Raw genomic sequence first — 17,582 nt, forward strand, 5'->3', positions numbered from 1 at the left:
CACTAACTGAACATTTCACTGCTGCCTTATGTATGGAAGATGCATCTCTGCAAGGTAACTCTGTTAGCATGGGCTAGACCCTAGGGATCTGCAGATACTACTTACAATTCATTTACGAACACAGATGAACTTTGAACTCCATGGTATGCAAGACACTAAGGCACTAACCCACATGTGCCAGCTCCTGCAGAGGTGCCTGCTCCACATAAGAACGACCATACTGCGCCAAACTAAAAGTCCATCTAGCCCAGCATCCTGTATTCCGACAGTGGCCAATGCTAGGTGCCTCCAGAGAACAGAACAGGGAATCATCACGTGATCCCACCGATTGTCCATTTCCAGCTTCTGACAACCAGAAGCTAGGGACACCCTTCCTACTCATCGTGGCTAATAGCCATTGATGGATCTGTCCTCCATGAATTAATCTCTCTCTTTTTTTAACCCTGTTAAAGTCCTGGCCTTCACAACATCCTCTGGCAAGGAGTTCCACAGTTTCAATGTGTTATATGAAGTAATACTTCCTTTTCCTGTTACTTTTTAACTTCATTTGGAAACCCCTAGTTCTTATATGATGGGAACAATTACTTTTCTGTGTTCATTTTCTCCACACCAGTCATAAATTTATAGATCTCTATCATACCCTCCTTAGTCTTTTCTGAGCTGAAAGTCCCAGTTTTTTAGTCTACAGAGGCAGAAGCACAGGGAGGAGGAGGAGGGCAGATGGAAGCTGGTACACACATGGAGCTAGCTTTCAAGCCCACTCCCCATCCATACCAGCTCCCGACAAGCTGACTGCCCCCACCCCCATGCTGCTGTTTGTGTTTCAGATACAGCAGCACAAAATTGGGGGGGGAGGGGAAGGCAGGCACTGGTATGCATGGAGAGCCAGCTTTTAAGCTGGCTCCCCATGCGTACCTACTCTTGTGGAGCCACCTGCCCTCTCCGCCCCCGCCCCCCACATACACACTGTTGCCTCTGATACAGAAGCAGCAGCAGGGGACAGAGGGGGGAGAAGGAGAGGTGGTACCATTCTTCCCACAAGCACCTAATGTGTATCCACTGAAAAATTCAGTGGTTACACGTTTACACAAATACACGTTTTATCATCCCAGTGAATTCTGCAGAAAGAGAATTCACTGACTTTTGGCACAGTCTCTCGGTCAGATTGCTAGGCCACACAGCATTTCAAGAGACACCAAGAGGAGTTTCCTCAATTCATTTCTCTCTGGGAAATCAATACAGTTGTGGAACCAAGGCATAAGAGATCCTGTGGGATCAGGCCACTGTTACCCCAAAGGTCAGTATGTGTTTTGTTCTGTGACATGATGCCTTTATCAGTGGAGCTTTCTGTATCAGCCCTGGCAGGGGAAACAGGTATACCTGCATAGTCACTCCAGGATGTACGCACGCGTTTCTTAAACTTCTTAAAACCGAGGAACACCAAACAATTTTTTTTTAATGGGGAACACCAAGGATTTTTTGTTGAGCCCCCCTCTCTCCCCCCGAAAAAGGTCACCTGCCCCTTTAAGGGTGACCATTCTGTGTGCCATGGAACACAGTTTAAGAAACCCTGAGCACACTGTGAGGGGATAAGAACTCCTGGGCTACGTCTACACTGGCATGATTTTCCGAAAATGGTTTTAACGGAAAAGTTTTCCATTAAAAGCATTTTCGGAAAAGCACATCTAGATTTGCAGGATGCTTTTCCGCAAAAGATGCTTTTCCGCAAAAGACGCGGTTTTCCGCAAAAAAGCCCCGACCGCCGTTTTCGCGATCGGCGCTTTTTTGCGGAAAACACTACTGTGCTGTCTACACTGGCCCTTTTGTGCAAAAGTCCTTCAGAAGAAGACTTTTGCCCGAACGGGAGCACTATAGTATTTCCGGAAAAGCACTGACGATCTTACATAAGATTGTCAGTGCTTTTCCGGAAATTCAAGCGGCCAATGTAGACAGCTAACAAGTTTTTCCGCAAAAGCAGATGATTTTGCGGAAAAACTTTCCAGTCTAGACACAGCCCTGCTGTGCAGACAGATTCCTGATTTTAGGGTATGTCTAGACTACAGGGTTTTGTCGACAAAAGTAGCCTTTTGTCGACAAAACTATACCTGCATCTACACTACCGCCGAGTTCTGTCGACGTAACATCAACAGAACTCAGCAGTTTTGTCAACGGCGATAAACCTCATTCTACGAGGAATAATGCCTTTTGTCGACAGAATTCTGTCAACAGAAAGCATTATTGCATGTACACTGTCCTTTGCGTCTACACTCTCATGTTGACAAAGTGGCTTGCTTTGTCAACAGAACTGGATGTACTCTAGATGCTCTTTGTTGACAGAAGCATTGTCAACAGTATCTGTCAACAAAGCCTCTGTCAACAAAAGCCTATAGTCTAGACATACCCTTAGTGTCCAGTTAAATTCTCCTGCCAGGCTTTGCCCTTTTCCAGGGGTGAGCAGGAAGCACTCTCAAGAGACATGGAGTGGAGGAATGGAGACATGGAGTACAGGAATGGAGATAGACTCAGGACATTAGTTTGAGAAGCCTTTCACCCTTGTGTTAAAAAGAAGTCCAATCCTTCAGCTTCTGAAGAAGGTTTTCCGGTGTCCAGTGAAATCACAGCAAGATTAACAAGATGTAGAAGGGCAGCTCTACTATTCAAAACTGTGGGGCAGCAGAGGAATTTATGAGAATTATGTTATTTTAGGCTACTATTGCTTAGCTGCAGCTTGAGGAAAAGTTCTGGTACCACAAGCTTTGGAGCAAATACAATTCAAAGTGCCTTCCACCAACAGAAATACAAAAGGCAAAAGCTTTGAGATTGAGGAAAGGTTAGAATCATCTCCTACCCAACAATCAGGAGAACAAGGAGCAGCTCCCTGGCCAAGAGGAATCAGAGGGCTGAGGAAGAGAGGGAGCAAGGCTTCTCAAACTTCATTGCATTGTGACCCCCTTCTGACAACAATTATTAAATTATCCCAGAAAGGGGGGGGAAGAGAAGCCTGAGACAGCCAACCCCGACCACCCTGGGGGGTGAGGGCCAAAGCCAAGGGGCTTCAGCCCCAGGCAGGTGGCCTGTAACTTGAGCCCACTACCCAGCTTTTAGAAACAAGGCTGTGTTTATGCAGTGCTAGCCCTAAAAATCAGCATATGAGAATATACACAAAATAATTTTGCACCTAGAGCCCTCCTACTGACAAAGCACCATTAAAGCTGCACCAACCTTTTGTTTGTGGGGATGGGCCTGAAAGGGGGGGGGTGGCACTTGTGAACAACAAAAGTTTTGGCAATCCATTGCAAATGTGGCAACCCCATTAAAACAGGATTACAAACCTTCTTGGGGTCTTGATCCACAGCTTGAGAACCCCGATGTTAGAACCATGCTAAAAGTCACTGGGAAGGTGAAATTATCCCATTCCAATCCCTTGGTAAAACCACCACCCCTGAAACACTCCACCACAGGGAAAGGTGCAGAACTAAGGCGGACGTTTACCACGCAGAGCACCCCGCAAGCGCAGAGAGGGGCACCCCTGCAGCACGAGAGCAGGGCGGGGGCACAGATCTTCCCTCCCCGTTTGGACAGTGGAGTAGGAGAGGCTCTTGCCAGGGGGCAGAGGGGGGCCGAGCCCCACTGCGCCCGGGGAAGGAGCCCAGCCTGGCAGTGCTCGCTGCGTAATCCCGGAAAAAGCTGGGACCGTAGGGAGACGGCCGGCAGCACGCGGAGAGATCGGGCCCACAAGCCCCGGGGCGGCCTCACCTGCGGGCGCGGCCATGGTGGGAGCAGCGCGAGCCCGGCACCGCGCTCTGCTGAGCCCGTGTCCGACCAGGAGACGCGGCGCCTCAGCCCGCACCCGTCACGTGACCCTTCCTGCCGCGCGCGGCGACGGCGACAGCTCCCGCTCCCACATTGCACCGCGCGGGGCGGCTTCGGCCTCTGACCCCGGCCCTGCAGATGTGGTGGGCCCGGCGGGGGGAGGAGAATAACGGACGTTTGTAAGTGGCGCCGCCGGGGCCTCGGGGCAGGCGAGTGGGCCTGTGTGGGGGCGGGGCAGGCGAGTGGGTCTGTGGGGGGGGTGGGTGGGTCTGTGTGGGCCTATTTGAAATCATGGGATGGTGGGCGGGCAGAGCCTGCCCACCTTCTAAAAGCCCCTCCCCAGCCTTATGGGAGGGACACTGGACCCATGTCCAACTGATTGCTTGGGACAAATAATGAATAAAGGATCAAAAAGTGCGGGTTAGAGGTTCAAAATAAGGGAGCCGGATGGGGACACCGAGCAGAGAACCCCGGACAGCGCCCACCGCTCCTCAAAGGTCTGTGTGGGGGCGGGGCAGGCGGATGGGCCTGTGTGGGAGTGGTAGGGATATTAGGAATCAAATAATTATCTAATTGTGAGGTCAATAAGGAAGGAAATCTCAGTTCCAGCTCGCAACAGGTCCAGGAGCTCTCCCCCACCCGCTGTGGCATGCGGAGCAGGCTCTACCCATGGTGAGCCTGAGCAGCAGCCTGGATGAGGGGAGGCAGGTGGCACCACTGAGACAGTGCAGGGGGGAACTGGCTTAGCACGGGCTCTTGTTCCCTGTCCCCTTGCTGACTCTGCTATAGAGGCAGAAGGGAGGGGAAGAGAAATGTGAGTAGTCTACTTGATTACTTGCTTACATCTTTAGTGTGTGGTAGGGATGGCAGTGTGTAGATGACTACATGATTAACCTGGGTTTATTGGTTAATCCTGTGGACTTTATGTATCCCTCCCCCGCAAAGGCAGGGGAGGCAGGAATTGGTGCCCGTGGGGAGCTGATGGTAAGCCTGTTCCCCAGGATCCACCTCCCCATCCCTGTGCTGCTACCTCTGATAGAGAGGCAGTAGCATGGGGGGGGGGGGGTAGGTGGAAGCCAACACACTCAGGGAGCTGGCTTTTAAGCCTGCTCTCTGCGCATGTGGCTCCATGGTGCCACACCTCTCCACCCCCATCTTGCACTGCTGCCTCTATCAGGGGATGGGAGTCAGGAAAGGCTGCTGCGAAGCAGCCTCTGTCCACAACAGGCCCAAGCTCGCCACAGACAGAGACTGCTCCGCAATAGCAGCCCTTGTCCACAGGAGTTTGAGCTCCCCACAGACAGGGGTTACTGCCACCCTGCATTGCTGCCTCTGTATGGTTTTTAAACCTTTGTGGACCAGCCCTTGCCTGCTACCCTGTGCTGTTGCCTCTGTATCAGAGGCAAGGGGCTCCTTGGGAGTGGGGCTGGGAGTGCACTGGCTGCTGGCCCCACCTCCAGGGATTATCAAATAGTTATGTAACAGCAAAAAAATTGGTGCACTTACACAACCATTCAATTACACGGTAACATCCCTAATGTGGGGGAGCTCAGGGAAGGATGGTGTGGGACTCAGGGCAGGGGGTTAGGGTGGATCTGGGGCAGTTTTCCCAATAATTTGTTCCATCCATGGGCAGATGGAAACAGAAATGGAAGAAGAATATTAAATCAAGGCATTATCAAGAAGGTGCACTACTTAAGATATTTAATATGAAATCAAATAAAAATGAAATTAACACTGAATGTATTTTATCATCCTTTTTGGCTAGGGATGTGAACAAGGAGCAGCCTCGTGATGGAGGGCTGCTGGCTCTGAGCCTGCAAGGGAACCCACCCACGTTTAATCATTAAACCGGTTAAACTTAATTCAAAACTTAAACACTAGGGCTGTGTCTAGACTGGCAAGTTTTTCCGCAAAATCATCTGCTTTTGTGGAAAAACTTGCCAGTTGTCTACACTGTCCGCTTGAATTTCCGCAAAAGCACTGACAATCTCATGTAAGATTGTCAGTGCTTTTGCGGAAATACTATGCTGCTCCCGTTCGGGCAAAAGTCTTTTTCCGAAAAACTTTTGCGCTAAAGGGCCAATGTAGACAGCAGAGATTTGTTTTCCGCAAAAAAGCCCCGATGGCGAAAATGGCGAGCGGGGCTTTTTTGCGGAAAAGCGCATCAAGATTGGCCACGGACGCTTTTCCGCAAAAAGTGCTTTTGCGGAAAAGCATCCTGCAAATCTAGATGTGCTTTTCCGAAAATGCTTTTAACAGAAAACTTTTCCGTTGAAAGCATTTTCAGAAAATCATGCCAGTGTAGACGTAGCCTAGGGCTATGTCTTCACTCGCAGCTTCTTGCGTCAGAAGTATGCAAATAAGGCTAAGCGTGGAATATCGCCAAGCCTCATTTGCATACCTAATGAGCCACCATTTTTGCAGAAGAGGTTCTTGTGCCAGAAGGAGCTGTCTACACTGCCCCTTGCGCAAGAAAACCCCTCTTGCGCAATGCCATTATTACTGAAAATAATTGGCGTAACAGCATTGCGCAAGAGGGTTTTTTTGTGCAAGAAGGGGCAGTGTAGACAGCTCCCCCTGGCACAAGAACCTCTTCTGCAAAAATGGAGGTTCATTAGGTATGCAAATGACGCTCGGCAATATTTCAATCTTAGCCTCATTTGCATACTTCTGATGCAAGAAGCCACGAGTGTAGACATAGCTTAGGTTTATTAATAAATGAAAATGATTTTATTAAGTATAAGAAGTAGGACTAAGTGGTCCTCAGAGATAACACAGAACAAAGTAGGTTACTGAGCAAAACAGAAGATGCAAGCTAAACTTAATACACTACAGCAGGAGTGGGAAAGGTTTTTTTGGGTAGGGGCCTCTGACCCCTAGAAAAATGAGTTTGGGAGCAACACACAAGTCAGAAGCAAAAACAAACACACACCCACTGGCCTGACCCCAAGTGATGAGAAAAAAAGTTCCTCATTGATGTGGCTCCCAACTGAGAATGAGACACCTTACTCTCACAACTAAGGGCACCAGGTTTCCCCTCATACACTTGGGCTACGTCTACACTGGCATGATTTTCCGGAAATGCTTAAAACGGAACAGTTTTCCATTATAAGTATTTCCGGAAAAAGCACGTCTACATTGGCAGGATGCTTTTCCGGAAAAGCACTTTTTCCGGAAAAGCATCTGTACCAATGTAGACGTGCTTTTCTGCAAAAAAGCCCCGATCGTCATTTTCGCGATCGGGGCTTTTTTGAGGAAAAGAAATCTGTGCTGTCTACACTGGCCCTTTTCCGGAACAGTTTTCTGGAAAAGGACTTTTGCCCGAACAGAAGCAGCATAGTTTTTCCGGAAAAGCACTGATGATTTTACAATAGATCGTCAGTGCTTTTCCGGAAATTCAAGGGGCCAGTGTAGACAGCTGGCAAGTTATTCCGGAAAAGCGGCCGATTTTCCAGAATAAGTGGCCAGAGTAGACACAGCCCTGCTGTGCAGAGAGGTGCATAGAGGCTTAGGGCTTCTCCACAGATCTGGGATTAATTCTTCTGGGACCTGTGGCTAGCAGATTTTGTAGCCTCTAGGCTAGCCCCTTTCTTGTGCAGGAGGAGGCTGCTGGAGATCGGGCTGCAGATGAGGTGAAGGGTCTGGGTGGGAGGTAGGGTGCAGGAGTGGGTTGAGGGTGGAGTGCAGGAACAGGGTGGGGATGTGGGAGGGGGTAAAGGATTAAAGGCACTTTGGGTGGCTCTGTGCCCCTGCTACTCCCATTGGCCACAATTCCCAGCCAGTAGGAGCAGAGCTTAGAGGTGAATGCAGAACTTCCCTGCACAGCTGTTCTCCCAGAAAAGGGAGAAGGGGGAACAGCAGCGTGCGGAGCCACTTCCTTCTCCCCTGCTAGGCAGAGCCAGCCACATAGGAGCACCAATGCTCAGAAACTCACAATGGAGCTGGTGCACCAGTGCCAGCTTGCCCTGATGCAGAGAGGAATCCCCAAGCCTTACTGTGGGCTGGATCAAGGCAAGCCAGGGGCTGGAACTGACTTGCAGATTGTAGGTTCCCCATCCCAGCACTAGAGAAATTAGTTGCATGTAATATCTCACCCTAAAAATAATTCTTCACAAACTAAATTTCTGGCCTAGGTCCAGTTCCTTTCCCCAGTTCAGTCTTGCTTGTTTCCAGCAGTTATTTTGGGTGGTGTAGCCAGAGAACTGATGACCTGGATACAGAAGTGACACTGCCCCCTTACCATTTGCATATCTTGAGCTAAAGCCAACCACCAAAACTAACTTCTGGACACCTGTTCTATTTTTTCAACTCCTTTAGTACCTCTCATGTAATTCCATTAGCAGCCTCTTCCTCTTCTCAGAGGGGAAGCCATGTTAGTCTGTATTCGCAAAAACTAGGAGGCCTGTGGTATCTTAGGGTATGTTTAGACTACATTGGCCCCTTTTCCGGAAGGGGCATGGTAATTTTTGAAATCGCAATAGGGAAATGCGCGGGGGGATTATTCCTTATTCAAAGTAGGAATAAGATCCTCCGGAAAAGGGCGCTTTTTCCGGAGGATCGGGGCCATTGTAGACGCTCTTTTCCGGCTTTTCTAAAAGCTGGAAAAAAGCGGCGGACATTTTTATTTAAATGCCGCGGGGGATATTTAAATCCCCCGCGCATTTCCCTATTGCGATTTCAAAAATTACCATGCCCCTTCCGGAAAAGGGGCCAATGTAGACGTAGCCTAGACTTCTGTTGACAGAGGCTTTGTCGACAGTTACTGTCAACAGAGGCTTTGTCAAAAAAGAGCGTCTAGAATACAGCCAGTTCTGTTGACAAAGCAAGCCGCTTTTTCAACAGAGGTAGGCACTCTCTTTTAAAGGGGCCAATGTAGTCTAAACATACCCTAAGATACCACAGGCCTCCTAGTGAATAATCTGATTTAATTTAATTTTATTTAATTTTATGTTTTTGGCCCTGCAGCCTCGAAGTGGGAAGGCTCAGTCTCAGGAACCCTCTATAGCTTCCTTGGCAGCCAGGTCTTTCCTGCTCCACAATTCTGTCTCTTTAACTTGGTCTTAAATATCTCCAATGATGGAGATTCCCATTCTCTCTTTTAGTTCCAGTTTCTTTGTATCAGGAGAGGACCACAACTGTCCGCATTCTCCCTCACATGTAGCAAGTCATGGCTCACCACCATGATGCCTCCTGATGGTATCCTTGGGAATCAGCTCTTCAGCCTCAGAGTGCCTTCCATTATCTGTCCCTGAGTTACTGCAGGCCCACATCCCTCCTGGCCCTGTCTCAGGGGCAAGCTGCAGTCTGAAATGGCCACTCATTGGCAAGGGGTGTGGATCTGCTGCTGTGTTCCATCCTGGTTGTTTCCCTGCAGCCCTAGTACTCTTAGGCCTTGAGGCCAAGGCATCAGCTTGGGATTTTGTTGGGTCAGAGCTTCCCTAGCCTGCTCTGTCTCAGGAGGCCTCTGTATCATCCATGGCAGTTAGGTCCCTCCTGCTTCACAGCTGGCACAAGAGTGTGCTTTCTGCCTCGCCAGGAGCCCTTTATACTACCCCAGTTGCAGAGGCGTAGCAAAGGGAGGGCAATTGCCCCCGGGCGTCACGCTAGGTGTCACTGGGCCAGGGTGGGAGCGAGCACACGCTGCACAGGCTCACTTACTGCTAGATCAGTGAGCTGGCAGCTGGACCACGTGCTGCCGCCCAGAACGCACTCTCGGCAGGAGCAGCCTCTTTTAAAAGTAAGATTAACTTGCCTGACCGGTTCCTCCCTCTGTGGGAGGGGGCAACCTCATCCCAAATGTGGGACCCTGGGGGCAGGGCAGGCAGAGCCCTCATTGCCAACCACATTCCAGCTGTGGGACCCAGCCCCCTGGAGTCAGTGTGGGCAGAGGCCTTAGAGCCAGCCCTATCCCAGGTGTGGGGCCCAGTATCCTGGGGCCAAAGCACACAGAGCCCTTAGTACTAGCCCCATTCCTGATGTGGGGCCCAGAACCCCAAGGTCAGTGCAGGCAAAGTTCTTAATGCCAGCCCCCATTCCACCTGTGGCAAGGGACAGCACGTGTTAAAGACCTGGAGTAAAGTGATGTCTTGGCTGGTGGGGAAAAGAGCTTTGTCATATATGAACTTCACCCGCAAGTGCTGGGAGCGGAGGCGTGGGGAGCCCCCTTCCCCGTATGCTGAATTTGCCAGTGACCTGCTGCCTGGCACCCGGTTCCCTACCCACTGACTTTCAGCCACTCACCCGTCTGTCACTGGCCTGCCTCACTTGATTTCATCCGGACACAAAGTGCTATCAAGCAACTGATGGCACCATCCACCCACTGGAATGGTACCAGCCCCGCATGACCAAGGCAAGACTTGTCCTTGCCAGCCCTTACTCTGCCCATTGGTAACACTCAGAGGGCTTTCCCAAGGAGGCCAACATTGTTCCCATTTTACAGCTGGGGAAACTGAGGCACAGTGGGGGCTGTGACATGCCTGAGGTCACACACCAGGCTGGACTAGAAGCTCAGGTTCCAGTGGTTCAGGGACTGTCTACACGGGTAGCAAAGATGTGACTGCAGCACAGACCAGCATAACCTGGCTTGCTGCAATCTGATTAATGTGGAGAACAACTGCAGGGCGTGGGCCTTCAGCAACCATGCCCTGTCTAGCTCATGCTGCAATCAAGCCATCCCTGCTCAAAGGAGACAATCCTGGGAGCTGCCTGCCGGCCCACGGTGCAACCCAACTAATGGCAGTGAAGGGCAGAGACTGATACCCGGAAGCCACCTCCTGCCCCCACTTCTCCCATTCTCTCAGCCCTGCCCCCAGGCTTGCTGAGGACTGTGGGGGGAATGCTTCGGAGCTAGCCAATTCATTCCCCTCGCGCCAAAACACTGACCTAGAGGCACCACAGGACCTGGCCCCTGGGACCCCACAGTGGGGGAGAAAACAGGGCCTGACCCCCAGTTCAAAGGATCCACTTGAGGGAGGGCCCTAGCACCAAAATCTCACTGGTGCTCAAAAGGCTACAGGGCCTCTCTAGGGGGCTCTGGCTCCAGTTCAGTCCCAGGGCAGGGGGAACAGGCTGGCTCACGGAGGTATGGATGGGCTCTGGGGGTCCTTCCCTTCTAGGGGGCACGAGCCCCCATCTAATTCCATGCGGGCAGTATAGAGTCACGTAACACTAGAGCTGGAAGGGACCTCAAGAGGTCATCAAGTCCAGTCCCTTGCCCTCACAGCAGGACCAAGCACCCAGGGCTACTCAACACATGGCCCGTGCGCTGCATGCTGCCCATCGCCAGTTTGTTTGCACCCCACGGTGCAGTTTGGGTTTATGTGGGGATCAACATGTGGCCTCCAAAGTGGGAGCCAAAACAAAAAAGGAGTCAGTGTAATGATCTGTTGATATGCGTTTTAGTAGTTAAATTCTTGGACTGTCATTGCTCATGAAAAGTGGTGTCACGGGTAGAAATCAGGAAAATGTTGCATTTTATTAATATCAGCAGAACTGACTTAAATGGGGCCTGTGTGTTGTGTAGTCTTGCCTTAATCTTTGTATTCATGCCTGTCAGTGTGAGAGAAGCTATTTGTATATATTTGCTTGCATATGCAACCACACTTAAGTTGAGGCCTTCAGCATGTTTTGTAAGTATCAGTGTGGCCCCTGGGGCTTCCTAAGTTGAGTTGCCCTAGCTCATCCCTGACAGGTGTCTGTCTAACTTGGTCTTAAATATCTCCAATGATGGAGATTCCGCAATCTCCCTAGGCAATTTATTCCAGTGTTTAACCACCCTGACAGGCAGGAAGTTTTTCCTAATGTCCAACATAAACCTCCCTTGCTGCAATTTAAGCCCATTGCTTCTCATTCTATCCTCAAAGGCCAAGGAGAACAATTTTTCTTCCTCCTTCTTATGATACTCTTAGGGTATGTCTACACTACAAAGTTAATTCGAACTAACGTCCGTTAGTTCGAATTAACTTTGATAGGCGCTACACTAGCTCTCCGCTAGTTCGAACTTAATTCGAACTAGCAGAGCGCTTAGTTCGAACTAGGTAAACCTCATTTTACGAGGACTAAGCCTAGTTCGAATTTACTAGTTGGAATTAAGGGCTGTGTAGCCCCTTAATTCGAACTAGTGGGAGGCTAGCCCTCCCCAGCTTTCCCTGGTGGCCACTCTGGCCAACACCAGGGAAACTCTATTGCCCCCCTCCCGGCCCCAGAGCCCTTAAAGGGGCACGGGCTGGCTACGGTGCCCGTGCCAGGTGCAAGCCTGCCAGTACCCAGCCAGCAGACCCTGCACCTGGCACGGCTCAAGCCAGCCACCCGATGCCCTCCCAGCCCTCCCCCTCTTCCTGGGACCAGGCTGGCAGCTCCCGGGAGCTTGCCCAGGACCGCAAGAGGCGGGCACCTGCTTGGTCCAGTTCAGACATGGTGGACCTCATCCATGACCTCCGCACTAGGCACAGGAAAGCGGATGTCTAGGGCAGGAGAGCTGCCAGCCTGGCCACCCAGGAGCAGGTTGGCATGAAAATCAAGGACCCCGACCCTGAGTCCTGAGCTTAGAATGGCCGTACTGGGTCAGACCAAAGGTCCATCTAGCCCAGTAGCCTGTCTGCCGACAGCAGCCAACCCTAGGTACCCTGGAGGGGATGGACCAAAGACAGTGACCAAGCCATTTGTCTCGTGCCATCCCTCTCCAGCCTTCCCCAAACTTTGGGCAGGGACACTACTCCTACCTCCTGGCTAATACCACTCCATGGACCCAGCCTCCATGAATTGATCTCACTTCTCTTTAAACTCTGTTCTAGTTCTAGCCTTCACAGCCTCCTGCAGCAAGGAGTTCCACAGGTTGACTATTTGCTTTGTGAAGAAGAACTTTCTGTTATTAGTTTGAAGCCTGCTACCCATTCCTTTCCTTTGGTGTCCTCTAGTCCTTCTATTATGGGAACTAATGAAGAACTTTCCTGTATGCACCTTCTCCACACCACTCATGCTTTTATAGACCTCTATCATATCCCCCCTCCATCTCCTCTTTTCTAAGCTGAAAAGTCCCAGTCTCTTTAGCCTCTCTTCATATGGGACCTGTTCCAAACCCCTGATCATTTTAGTTGCCCTCCCCTCTCCCACCCTCTCTCTTCCCCTCTCCCACCTCCTTTTCCCAGTCTTCCCCAGTTTTGTTCAACAAAGAGAGATTCTATTTTTGAACACAATTGTCCTTTATTTTCTACATCAGGAAGGGGGGCTAGGGAGGGGTAAGTGGAAGGAGGTGAGGGAGGAATGGGGTACGAGCCCCCGATGGGGAGGACTGGGCTGGCTCTGTGGGCTTCTGGGGGTGGAACCTCTCCTGCAGCCCCCCAATTGCCCCCTCTCCCCAGATGGCAGCCTGCAGCAAGTGCAGCCGGTTTGATGGCCGAGTGCTGTGATGTGCCCAGTGTGGGTACTCCGGGCAATCCAAGCCAGGACTGCTTTGCAAGTGGGGCACCCCTGAGAACTGTCTGTCCGGGGTGGGGGTCCGGTCCCTTTAAGCACAGCCCTCGGCTAGCCTGAGACAGCAGCTCCATGCTCTAAGTCCTCATCTGATGCCCTGCCGGCACTGCTTCCAGCCATCCTTAACCCCGGTTCAGGGTCCACTCTGTGTGGACATGCTAGTTCAAATTAGCAAAACGCTAATTGGAACTAGTTTTTTAGTCTGGATGTATTAGTTCGAATTAGCTTAGTTCGAATTAACTAATTCAAACTAAATTAGTTCGAATTAGCGCTGTAGTGTAGACGTACCGTTAGATACTTGAAAGCTGCTCTCATGTCCCTTTTCAGTCTTCTCTTTTCCAAGGTAAACAAGGCCAATTCCTTCAGCCTTGCCTCATATCTCATGTTCTTTAGACCTTTCATCATTTGTATTGATCTTTTCTGGACTTTCTCCTGTTTCTCCATGTTTCCTGAAATGTGGCGCCCAGAACTGGACATGAAACTCCAGCTGGGGCCTACTGTAGATGGCTCATTCCCTGCCTAGGGGACGTGAGACTGGGCAGGTTAATTTTCAGTCCTCCTGTTTATTCTTTTCCTAAGCCAGGAAGGCACAGTGGTTCTGATGGGGGCTCTTCAGGAAGGCAGCTCGCACTGCCCCCTGCCTGAAACTTTGTGCAGGTGTTAAACAGCTGTCCAGCCCACGCTAGAGGTGACTGCATTTCAGTATTCCTGAAGCAACACAGCACCAGCAATGGACAGGAGAATGGCTCCCGGGCATGGCTTGCTCATGACTGCTTCAGTCCCGTTGGATGGGCCTCAGCCTCTTTCCTTCCCCTCCCCTGCTTTGCAATGAGGCTGTAGACTTTGGGGGAGAGGGGTGGAGGCAGGCAGGGGTGTCTCCCTGCAACAGATGTAGACATGTCTCTGTATTAATCATTCTCTCATTGAAGTTTTTAGCTTTGTATTGAGTCCTTTTACATGGAAACTTTGTTACGTCTTGGTAGAATAGTCCCTAGGACAAGTGAGGCAGAGACTGTCCCTATGGGGTGAATGAGGTGGGAACGTATATGACGGAAGGTGAGCACCTCTGGGCAGTTGCAAAGGTTGGAGAGGGGATGAAAGCCAGATCCAAGATCAATGAGCCCTGGGAAGTGGGCCCATTGAAAGGAGACTGGACCTGTGGATGCCTTGGGGGTCAGCAGCAAGGATCTACTTTGGGAAGCCCCCTCTTTGGAGGTGAATGTGGCAGCATTGAGACACCACCCAGAAGCAGGTGCCACAAACACTAACTGCAGATTCATGGGACAGCTCTCATAGATCTTGCACATGCGTAAGATGATAGTTCTGCATTGAGACACCACCCAGAAGCAGGTGCCACAAACACTAACTGCAGATTCATGGGACAGCTCTCATAGATCTTGCACATGCGTAAGATGATAGTTCTGCAGGAGGGGAGCAGTGGCGTAGCAAGGGGGCTGGAGGGGTCAGTTGCCCCTGGGCACCATGCTAGGGAGGCGCCAATTTAATCCCATTCTGCTCCTCCCATCATCCCTCAGCTCACGTGCTCCTACTGTGCCTGCCACGGCAGCTGGAGCCTCCTCCCTGCCTCTCTGCTCCAAACCCAACCCTTCTCCATCTCCACCAGTGGGTTAGTGCATGTGGGAGCCCAGCCCCAAACTGTAGGGGCCATGCCACATGGCACACACCAGGTTCAGGGCCATGCCGCAGGGGGGGAGGGAGTGTGCAAATTTTTCTTTTGCCCCTGGGTGCATAACACTCACTACACCTCTGCCCAGTTGGCCTTAATTGGTTGCTGCCTGCCACAGCTGCAGGCTCCACAGTCTCAGCTGTTTCCCAGAGCCCAGTTTAATCCTTGTTAGGCCAGTGGAGGGTAGCTACCCCATCACCACATGGCTTGTGAAATCATTTGGAGGGATTTGAAGGTTATTGGATCTTGTTCCATGCATGTCTCATAGCTCCAGTGTGCATCAGGGACAGGTCTGAAGGGAAAGGAACAGAGTTTGTGGCTTTGCTTCTTTAAAATGGGAAAACAAAGGGTTATTTTGCAATTCTGTTGCTTCTTTTCACATCTCAGAGTGCTCTTGCCCTACAGAGCCCACGGATGAGCAGGGGAGAAGCAGGTTTTTGCCAACACAAGTACCAAGAATGTGAAACCAAAGACAGAGTTGTCTGGTAGGTTTCATTAGATTGCATCTCTGCTCTGTAACCTTGGTGAAACCCATTGAATTACAAGACCCAGCAAATAGGAGGAGACTCATTGAAGATTCAGTGCCTGTCCCTGTGGGCTTCTGATTCAGTACTCTGTTGTTCATTGGTCTGACCCACCTAGGGCCAGAGCGAGGGTCCACATTTTGTAAGTTAAACACCATTCAGACCTTTCTTTTTCCAGAGAAATGAATCAGAGAACCCAGCATCCTAGGTGGGCAACCTTGGTGCCAGCTCCATCCCAGCTGTGGAGCCTAGCACTTGGAAAGGGCAAGCTGAGCTGACAGTGCCAGCCCCATCTCAGCCATGGGGCCCAGTGCCCTTAGACCAGGGGTGTCCAAACTTTTTTCAAAGAGGGCCAGATTTGATGAAGTGAACATGCGTGAGGGCCGACCATTTTGCCTGACATTCTTTGAACCATTAAAATTAAATGCAAATTAACTATTTTATGCAAAGTTTATTGCAAACGGCATACTTTTCATTTCGTCACATGGATGACAAATCTAAACAGGTGTTAAATCACTCTGCCTTTCATATCTGAAGGCCAGATGGAAAAAAAAAATCCAGGAAGCTGAAATATATGTCAGGAACATTGTAAAGTACATTACATATTATTGGTAATAAAGGTTGTCTGTCAACTTTTAAGTTCAAAAAATATGAACAGGAACAGAACACCAAGTATACATGTTGTGTCCAAATATATTTATAACTGATTTAGACCAACTGACATTAACTGAGATTTTACAATGTATTCATCTCAATACATATGGATTCGTTGGGGGCCATAAAAGATAGATATTGCCAAATTACCCGGGGGGCCGTATTAAACCGGAACACGGGCCGCAATTGGCCCGCGGGCCGGACTTTGGACATGCCTGCCTTAGACCAAAGTGGACAGAGCCCTTAGTGCCAGCCCAATCCCAGCTGGGGAAACACTGGATCAGGGTAAGCAAAGCCCTTAGGGTATGTCTACACTACAAAGTTAATTTGAACTAACAGATGTTAGTTCAAATTAACTTTGATAGGCGCTACACATGCAAACCGCTAGTTCGAACTTAATTCGAACTAGCGGTGCGCTTAATTCAAACTAGGTAAACCTCATTCCACGAGGAATGATGCCTAGTTCGAATTAACTAGTTCGAATTAAGGGCTGTGTAGCCACTTAATTCGAACTAGTGGGAGGCTAGCCCTCCCCAGCTTTCCCTGGTGGCCACTGTGGGCACCACCAGGGGAACTCTTCTGCCCCCTCCTGGCCCCAGAGCCCTTAAAGGGGCACGGGCTGGCTACGGTTCCCGTGCCAGGTGCAAGCCTGCCAGCACCCAGCCCGCAGACCCTGCACCTGGCACGGCTCGAGCCAGCCACCCGCTGCCACCCAGCCCTCCCCCTCTTCCCGGGACCAGGCTGGCAGCTCCCGGGAGCCTGCCCAGGTCTGCAAGAGGCGGGCGCCTGCCTGGTCTAGTGCAGACATGGTGGACCTCATCCACGACCTCCGCACTAGGCACAGGAAAGTGGAAGTCTAGGGCAGGATAGTGACAGCTTGGCCACCCAGGAGCAGGTTGGCATGAAAATCAAGGTGGTCCACTGAGACCCCCAACCCTGAGCTTAGAATGGCCGTACTGAGTCAGACCAAAAGTCCATCTAGCCCAGTAGCCTGTCTGTCAACAGCAGCCAACACTAAGTACCCTGGAGGGGATGGACCGAAGACAATGACCAAGCCATTTGTCTCGTGCCATCCATCTCCAGCCTTCCACAAACAGAGGCCAGGGGCACCATTTCTACACCTTGGCTAATACCACTCCATGGACCCAACCTCCATGAATTGATCTCACTTCTCTTTAAACTCTGTTCTTAGTTCTAGCCTTCACAGCCTCCTGCAGCAAGGAGTTCCACAGGTTGACTATTTGCTCTGTGAAAAAGAACTTTGTTAGTTTGAAGCCTGCTACCCATTCATTTCATTTGGTGTCCTCTAGTCCTTCTATTATGGGAACTAATGAAGAACTTTTCTGTATGCACCCTCTCCACCCCACTCATGCTTTTATAGACCTGTATCATATCCCCCCTCAGTCTCCTCTTTTCTAAGCTGAGAAGTC

The 17,582-nt window shown here is 50.6% G+C and overlaps 1 protein-coding gene across 4 annotated transcripts in view; it reads right to left on the minus strand.

Annotated features, from left to right (window-relative positions):
- Positions 1–17,582, minus strand: part of MCOLN1 (mucolipin TRP cation channel 1) — a 124,063-nt gene that overhangs the window by 21,375 nt on the left and 85,106 nt on the right. The window contains exon 1 of one of the 4 annotated variants that reach the window (XM_075902118.2): positions 3,757–3,983. The exons of 1 other annotated variant lie outside the window; for it this stretch is intronic. In XM_075902118.2, coding sequence (XP_075758233.2) covers positions 3,757–3,772 — 16 coding nt within the window. In that variant the 5' untranslated portion in view covers positions 3,773–3,983. Of the gene's footprint in view, positions 1–3,756; positions 3,984–17,582 lie in introns of those variants that run through there. 2 more of the 4 variants (XM_075902117.2, XM_075902114.2) reach the window with 2 other exon arrangements.

Source organism: Pelodiscus sinensis, chromosome 31, assembly GCF_052426305.1.
Source record: "Pelodiscus sinensis isolate ZL-2025 chromosome 31, ASM5242630v1, whole genome shotgun sequence".
In the NCBI taxonomy this organism is placed as follows: domain Eukaryota; kingdom Metazoa; phylum Chordata; order Testudines; family Trionychidae; genus Pelodiscus; species Pelodiscus sinensis.